The sequence below is a fragment of the Ichthyophthirius multifiliis genome (genome assembly GCF_000220395.1).
Source record: "Ichthyophthirius multifiliis unplaced genomic scaffold scaff_1120509251106, whole genome shotgun sequence".
Taxonomy (NCBI): Eukaryota; Ciliophora; class Oligohymenophorea; order Hymenostomatida; genus Ichthyophthirius; species Ichthyophthirius multifiliis.
In genome coordinates, this window is record NW_004086198.1 from 1 (window position 1) to 8,238 (window position 8,238).

The following is an 8,238-nucleotide window of genomic DNA, read 5'->3' on the forward strand; positions in this document are numbered from 1 at the left end:
TCTTTATATATTTCTTAAACCCATTTAAATATATTTAAATATTAATTTATAATTAAATGTAAATAAATATAATTATATATATTTTTTTTAATTATTTATAAAATTATATATATAAATAATTTATCATTAATATAAATGAGAAATAATAAGATTAAATATATATATATATATATATATATATTTATACATATATATAATCAATCATTATTATTATCTTCTTGAATTTTTTATTGACTCTCAATTTTACATTCTCCTCCATTTTCCGGATCAAATCTTGCTTTATATATATTTCCTTCATATGTAATAGCTATGATAGTATTTTCTTATCCAAAACATACTTTACTTTTTGTATCATTTATTCTACATTATGCAAAAGACCATTCTGAATCAAAATATGGAACAATAAATTTTAAAATTTAAAGTTTGATTTCGGATTATTTTTTGAAAATTTTAGCTTTAATCTACATCTTCGTCTGTTTATTTTACTGCAAAAATATGTATTGTACCCGAATCACTTGATATTGCAACAAAATTACCCCTAGGATTGAAAGCTATTGAATATATCTGCGCATATTCACTTCCTCGACGTAATTCTTACAGTAATTCACCCTTTTATGTCGAATAAATTCTAATTATAGTCCCTTTTTAAGAAGCTGTTGCTAATTTACTTCCATTAGGGTTTAATTAAAGGCAATTAAGTGCACTTTAATGAGCTTTAATATTTGTTGTTTTGCTATCTGTATATAAATGTACATTTATTTCTCCCAAATTTTTATGAGGAGTGGCTAAAATAAGGTCGTCGCCTTCTGTATTTACAGAACATAATCCAAAGGGATTTGGACAAGTGTCTATAGTATCTTTTAATGCTAAATCGGAAAAATTATGAACATATATTTTATTTTCTAAAACAACAATAATAAAATCAACTTTTAATTTTATAGCTTTGACTTCACTTTTAAAATTCATTTCTGCAATTCTTTTTAATTAGTCTAAAATATAAATTAATGAATAATTTTAAATATATAAGTATATATTATATATATATAAATATATATATATATATATATATATATATATATATATATATATATATATATATATATATACTATCATCCCATAATTATATTTTTGTATTTGGAAATTTAGGCGATTTTCCACCACCTACTAATGCTAATATATTACATCTATATATCATTTCAACTATTCCTATTCCTCCACCTAATTATCTTTTATATATTTCACGAAATGGCTCAGTATTATATATACGAAAACCATCTTCACTGCCACTTGCAAAACAACCTTAATCTTAATTAAAACTTAAATATAAAATTTCTTCTTGGGTTTATATGATTTTATAGTTATTGTTTTCCGGTTTATTATTATTATTCATTCTTTATTTTTTTGGTTTGCTTTCTTTTTTTTTTTATTTATGATTATATTTTTTTTAATTTATATAAAATAAAAGTATATTTTTTATATATTATATAAGAGAAATAATAAAGTTTTTTTTTTCTTTTATGAAATGGGAGTAATATATTTATATTAAATATATAAAATAAATATAAATATAAATATAAATATAAATATAAATATAAATATATTTATATATAAATATAAATATATATATATAATTAAATATATATATATATAATTTTATATATTTATAATTTTTAAATTTTTTTCTTGTTTTTTTTCTATTTTTTATTTTCAATTTTAGTTTTTTAGATATATATATTTAAAAATAAATATTTTTTTTTATTTTTTATATTTATTTTTAATTTTATTAACATTATTATTTATATTAAAAATAATTAATTTTCTTATAATATATATATTATTTTTTTTAAATTTTAATAGAAAAATAATAATCTTACAATTTTTAATAACTCACTATACTTTTTTTTTTTTTCAATTAAGAAATAAATATAAAAAATTATTTATTTAAAAAAGAAAAAAAAAACAATAAAATAATTTTTTTTAAAATAAATATATATAAAAAAAAAAAAACTAATTAAGAACAAAAAATAAAGGATATAAAAAAAATAAAAAAATGACTTAAAATAATTTAAATATTCCCGATTTTTAAAATATATACCTCGAATCCTAAAATCAATTCGACTAAAAAAACTATTAAAACGCTTTATTTTTATATCAATCTATATTAACTTTAAACCCAAACTATTCTTAGCCTATTCTAGAAAAAGTATTAGAAAATCTAATTGAATCTGCTATAAGCATTAATTTATATGATCATGCTTTAAATTTTCTCGAAAAATATAAATAATAAATAACCGAAATTAAATATATACAAAATCAAATAAAAATTCTTTAAAAAAACTCAATTTATTTAAAAAATGCCCCTTCTAAAAAAAATATACACTAAATAGAACAATTAATAGAAAATTCCTAAATTCCCTAAAAATAACAATTTCAAAATTAACTAAAATAAATTTCTTTTTTTAAAAAAAACTAAAATGATGACAATAATAAATTAAATTTTTAAAAAATCCAAAATTTAATCAACTCAAATTTCCAAAACGAAAAAATAAACGATCATATATTTCTCATCCCCACCACATGGTTTTCTAAATTTGAAAAATATATCAAATCCGAAGAATAATCTGACATGTTAGAGCAATCTGAGGAAAATAAACACCATCCAGGGGCTATAAATGGTCTATAATTACTTGAAAATTACACTCGAGAGTAATTATTAGACATTCGATAGGCTTTTTTCGATGAAAACTATATAATAAAGAAAAATTTGGTCGAAAAATAGGACTATTTGTTATTCGATAAAGCTATATCTTCCTATTTTTAGGAAGAATTCGGCGGTTTTCTTATAAAAAGATAATTATAAGAAAATATATAAAAATAGTTATATGTAGAAATACACCTTTAATAAATAAACTTTGTTACATATCCTATTTTCGAGAATAATTTAGATGTAAAAACGAAGAATTTGCCATATAAATTTTACATACAAAAAAACTCGAATATTGAAAACTTAAAAGAGAAAATTTCCAAAAACATAAAAAATTTATACAAATTTAGTTAATAAATGAAAATAGGAGATTTAATAAAAATATGGAAAATAGATAAAAATACGCAAACAAATGACATATATAATATGTATATTTAACAATATAAAAACCCGTCTATAAAAATAAAGGCTTCTCTAATAGATTATACGCCAGAAACATCCATATAGGACTTAAATTTAGACCAAAAAACAGTACTTTTATTCGAATTTTACCATTAGGAAGGTAAATCTAAGCTCGAAGGGGAAAAATCTTCTAGTATGAGTATTAATTCAATCACCAATATATAAAATAAAGAAAATTTCAATCAAAAAAATACTTCTATAGAAAAAATAAAATAGGAAAATAACATAGAAAACGAAATTTTACCCAAAAACATCATTTAATTAATGAATAAATTTAATATATAAAAACCTATATAAGGACTATAAGGAAGAAAAGGACTCACAGGACTCTAAAACTTAGGAAATACATGTTTTATGAATTCTTCATTATAATGTCTTAGTAATATATAAGAATTAACAATATATATGATAAGTAATGAATATTTAAATGATCTTAATCCAGAAAATAAACTAGGAACAGGTAAAAAATAATAAACATATTAAAATAAAATAAAAAGATAAATATAAATAATATTTAAATTTAAATATTTAAAAATAAATAAATAAATAAAAAAATATTTATATATTATATTAAAATATTTATAATATATATATTTATATTTATATATTATCATATATTTTTAATAGGTGGATATCTTTCTGTAGCTTATAGTAATTTAATGAAAGAAATGTGGTAAGGAAATTAAAGTTCTATATCACCTCATATTTTGAAAAAAGTAATAGGAAAACTAGCTCCATAAGTATAATATATATATACATATATGCACATATTTATTAATTTATTTAGTTTATGGGTTATAATTAATAAGATTCTTAAGAACTATTAAGTTATATATTAGATGGTTTACATGAAGATTTAAACCGTATAAAAGAAAAACCTTTAATCGAAAATATAGAATATGATGGAGGCTCCAATAATGATTAATTAATTTCTCAAAAATTTAATGAGAATTACAAAAAGAGAAACGATTCAATAATCGCTGATTTGATTTTGGGATAGTTTAAAAGTACATTAGAATGTCCTACATGTGGTAAAATATCAATTACATTTGATCCTTATATGACTTTATCACTTCCTATTCCTTAAGAAAATTATAGATAAATATAGTTTTTTATAATATATAAAGATAGTAGGGTTACTCCCACATAATTGAGCCTTAAATTAGATTCAAATACTACAATTTTATAGCTAAAATAAATACTATATCAATACACAAAAATTAATGCTGAAAATCTAGAATTTTGTAATTTAAAAGATTTCTATATAACTTAAATTTTCGAAAATAATGAAACTATAAAAGTAATAGAATAATATGGAAATTAAAATATTTTTTGTTACTAAATTAATGATGATATTAATAATAATAATAATAATAATAATAATAATAATAATAATAATAATAATAATAATAATAATAATAATAATAATAATAATATTGCCCCTTCTATTAAAAATAATCAAGAAGAATATATATAGACTAGATTTACAATAATTTTAAATTCCAAAAATATTAGTTATGAACGATTAATTTATTTAAAAAAGATATTTCAATACAATAACTATATATATAATTATATAAAATAATCAGAGTGAACCTATCCCTATATTATTAAGAAAAAGGTAAAAAACCGAGTAAATAAACCTCCAAGATGACGATACTAACACAATAATATAAGAAATAATTTAAAACTCTAAATATAATGCCGATTTATTTAATTTTAAAAACTAAGATGGAAGAGAAATCCCTTTCGAAAATTGCGAAAACAAAAGTATTTCTTAATATATAGACAAAGGAAAAGAAGGTAAAGAATGCCTAAACATAAGAATGCTTCTTTAAAAAAACAGTGAAAAGCAGCTTTATAAATTCAACCGATATAAAGATGAAAAAGACACTAAAATACTTGAAAACAGTAACCTATTAGATAAAAAAATAACTATACAAAAATGCCTATAAGAGTTTACGAAAAAAGAAATACTAGAAAGTGGTAATGAATGGTATTGTAATAAATGTAAAGAACATAAAAAAGCCTCTAAAATTATGCAAATTTATTCGGTTCCGAAAATCCTTATTATTCATCTAAAAAGATTCAAATCAGGAAAAATGAGAAACTTTGGAAAATACTTCTTTGAAAGCGAAGGAAAAAAAATAGACGATTTTGTAAATTTCGAAATTTAAAATTTAGATCTTTCTGATTTTGTAATTTCTAAATTTAATCAATAAAATTATATTTATGATCTTTTTGCTGTAAGTTAACATTATGGAGGGACTAGTGGAGGTCATTATACGGCTGCTGGGTTTAATTTTGAGAATAAAAAATGGTTCTAATTTAATGATTCATAAGTTGATAGTATTTAGCCTTAATAAGTGGTTAATAAAAATGCTTATTTATTGTTTTATAGAAGAAGAGAAGAATGAATATTTTTTATATTTAGTTTTAAAATAAATCCAAGTTTTAATATTTCCAATAATATATATATATATATATATATATATATATATATATATATATATATATATATATATATATATATATATATATTATATATATATCAGAATAATAAATCGTTAAATAAATCATCTGTTATTCCGTTTTTATATTAATTATATTTATCTATATTTTGGTTTTAAAATATAATGTTTTTAATATTATTAATTATAACTTAGTTAATCTTTTTGTATACTTTCATTTACTTAGTTTTTTTTTTTTTAATAAAAAAAAATATAAAAATACTTTATTTTGATCTTTCTTATTATTATCTTATTAATTCATTATAATTTTAAATTTATTCCTTTTTTTTTTTTTTTTTTTGTTATTGTTTAAAAATAAATAATATGTTATTAAAAATACTTTCTTATTCGTTTAATTATATCTATTATAATATGTATTATCGAATTTTTGTGTTATTATATACTTCTTCGTATTTAAAATTATTATATTCACAAAATTTTCTAATTTTTTAATCGAACATAAATGAAATTTGTTCACTTTAAACTTGCTAACTTTATAATTATTAACTTTAAAATTATTATTCCTATAATTATTGGCTTTATAATAATTATTTCTATATTAGATAAATTCATATATATATATATCAATACATATTAATTTAATACTTATTATATAGTATTTTCTTCTTATATCTATTAAGTATGTTAATTTAATAATTGATATATATCATAATCATGAGCTTCATCTTTACTACTACTTAAAGAATTATCATTAACATGAATCTAAAAATATATATATATATATATATATAAATGCAATTATTAATAAATAAAAAAAAAAATATTTTAAATAAATACTTTTTATATCATTTTGCTATTTTTCAATAAATTTATATATATAATTATACTTATAAATGATTTTATAAATTTATATACAACTATTAATAAATATATATATAAATATATCAATATATCACAAAATATTTTAAAAATCTGATTTTAAATGTATGAGACTAATTTTCGAGGATTTATAATTATAAAACTCATTCATAAATTAACTAACAATAGCAATTCTAATAAAAGAACTCATTCCTTTTCTTTAAACTTTCAATAAACTCATACATCTATTTGGTAAAATCGGATTACACCAGAAATCTTCATTATTAATAGGTGATGGATTATCTAGAATATTTCCATATCCATTATATAGTCCTAATTTTCCTTATCCACAGAATATAAAATTTAGATTTTTATGGAAATACTCATAATCGTTTTCATTCATTTTTAATTTTTCTATAATCAATATATCTCCTATGATATCTTTATGGTCTGTATTTATACTAACCATCTTATTTTTATTTAAATCTATATATTTTAAAATTCCATTCTTAGATCCGACTACAATAATATTCTTATAACTATAAGGAATACTGATACTATATATAGTAGTTTTCAAATTAAAAGTCCTTTCAATTAAACAACTCTCGAATTGATTAGCTAAACCATATCTACTCTAACCTTTTCTATATTCTAATTAAAATATTCTTAATATTTCTCCACAAGATGCTGCGAGTCGTTTAAATCTTTAAATATATATATGTTTATATTTATATTTATATAATAATATAATTAAATAAAAATATATAATATATATATATATATATATATATATTTATATATATATATATATATTAACCTTTCTACAAGACTTATACATGTTATTATACTTTCAAAAGCAAATTATAATTTAAAAATCTAATATATTTTTTATTTATTCATATTATTTATTTATAATTTTTTTTACTTAAACACCTTATTCTATATCCCAAATAATAATATCACCAGCTTCATCTCCACTGGCTATATTTTTCTCATCTTCCAAAGATATAATTTTAGTTATCCATCCTTAATGTCCATGTAATTATTTTATAGGAACGTTAATAACAAAATCACTATCTTTTAAACTAAAATCCCAAATTTTAATTACTTTTTCAAAACCTCCTGAAATCAAAACAATTCCTAATAAAGAACTAATTTTTATTTCTGAATTTTTTTATACGTTTTGTGCTATTTTTAACATATCATCTTCAGAATAAAAAGCGTTATTTTATTAATTTTTATCATTAGTAAAGTTTACACAACACATGCAAGTAATACAATTTTTATCATTTATTTATTTTATTTAATTACCGTCTTTTAATCTCCAAATCCTAATACTCCTATCATATGAAGAAGTAGCAATAATATCATCAGTTAAAGAAATTATACAGGTAACACTATTACTATGATTTGAATTTATATTAGCAACAACTTAAAAATCGAATTTAAGGTCATCAAATAATTTATATGATTAAATTCTAACATTTTTTTTATTATAAGAAATCAAATTTTAATTAGCCTATAATTATATATATATATATATATATAATATATATATATATATATATATATATATATATATATATATTATTCATATTATTTTTCTTTTTATTATTTTTTACTTCTAATATTTTATCACTATTAATTACAGGTAATTCTTTAAAACTTGATTTAATTTCTAATTCTATTTCTTATATAATATCATATATATTTCTTAAATATTTGTCATATACAATTTGTTCT

At 18.4% G+C, this 8,238-nt stretch overlaps 4 protein-coding genes across 4 annotated transcripts, besides 15 other annotated features; 2 read left to right on the plus strand and 2 right to left on the minus strand. All coding sequences in view use genetic code 6, as the record gives it.

The window, feature by feature from the left end:
• The first annotated feature begins 155 nt into the window (after nucleotides 1–155).
• Nucleotides 156–196: a microsatellite.
• Nucleotides 197–387: 191 nt separating this feature from the next.
• IMG5_142140 (hypothetical protein) lies at nucleotides 388–1,195 on the minus strand (the record flags this gene model as incomplete). Its single annotated transcript, XM_004031292.1, has 2 exons — nucleotides 388–989; nucleotides 1,108–1,195. The coding sequence occupies 2 exons, from the start codon at nucleotides 1,193–1,195 to the stop codon at nucleotides 388–390; spliced, it is 690 nt and encodes a 229-aa protein (XP_004031340.1).
• Nucleotides 1,019–1,106: a microsatellite.
• A 335-nt stretch (nucleotides 1,196–1,530) lies between the features above and the next one.
• Nucleotides 1,531–1,651: a microsatellite.
• Nucleotides 1,532–1,650: a microsatellite.
• Nucleotides 1,549–1,646: a microsatellite.
• Nucleotides 1,590–1,671: a microsatellite.
• A 15-nt stretch (nucleotides 1,672–1,686) lies between these two features.
• Nucleotides 1,687–1,811: a microsatellite.
• Nucleotides 1,812–2,246: 435 nt separating this feature from the next.
• Nucleotides 2,247–3,065, plus strand: IMG5_142150 (hypothetical protein; the record flags this gene model as incomplete). The annotated part of the gene is made up of 1 exon (XM_004031293.1): nucleotides 2,247–3,065. One exon carries the CDS (start codon nucleotides 2,247–2,249, stop codon nucleotides 3,063–3,065), a length of 819 nt encoding a protein of 272 aa, XP_004031341.1.
• Nucleotides 3,066–3,571: 506 nt separating this feature from the next.
• IMG5_142160 (ubiquitin carboxyl-terminal hydrolase family protein, putative) lies at nucleotides 3,572–5,583 on the plus strand (the record flags this gene model as incomplete). The annotated part of the gene is made up of 4 exons (XM_004031294.1): nucleotides 3,572–3,626; nucleotides 3,794–3,906; nucleotides 3,954–4,500; nucleotides 4,649–5,583. The coding sequence occupies 4 exons, from the start codon at nucleotides 3,572–3,574 to the stop codon at nucleotides 5,581–5,583; spliced, it is 1,650 nt and encodes a 549-aa protein (XP_004031342.1).
• Nucleotides 3,718–3,777: a microsatellite.
• Nucleotides 3,720–3,784: a microsatellite.
• Nucleotides 4,523–4,602: a microsatellite.
• Nucleotides 5,584–5,635: 52 nt separating the features above from the next.
• Nucleotides 5,636–5,718: a microsatellite.
• A 447-nt stretch (nucleotides 5,719–6,165) lies between these two features.
• Nucleotides 6,166–6,227: a microsatellite.
• Nucleotides 6,172–6,235: a microsatellite.
• Nucleotides 6,236–7,068: 833 nt separating this feature from the next.
• On the minus strand, nucleotides 7,069–8,014 carry IMG5_142170 (hypothetical protein; the record flags this gene model as incomplete). Its single annotated transcript, XM_004031295.1, has 2 exons — nucleotides 7,069–7,316; nucleotides 7,429–8,014. Coding segments are annotated over 2 exons (834 nt in total), but the record flags the coding sequence as incomplete, so codon positions are not given.
• Nucleotides 7,206–7,308: a microsatellite.
• A 7-nt stretch (nucleotides 8,015–8,021) lies between the features above and the next one.
• Nucleotides 8,022–8,083: a microsatellite.
• Nucleotides 8,084–8,238: the final 155 nt, after the last annotated feature.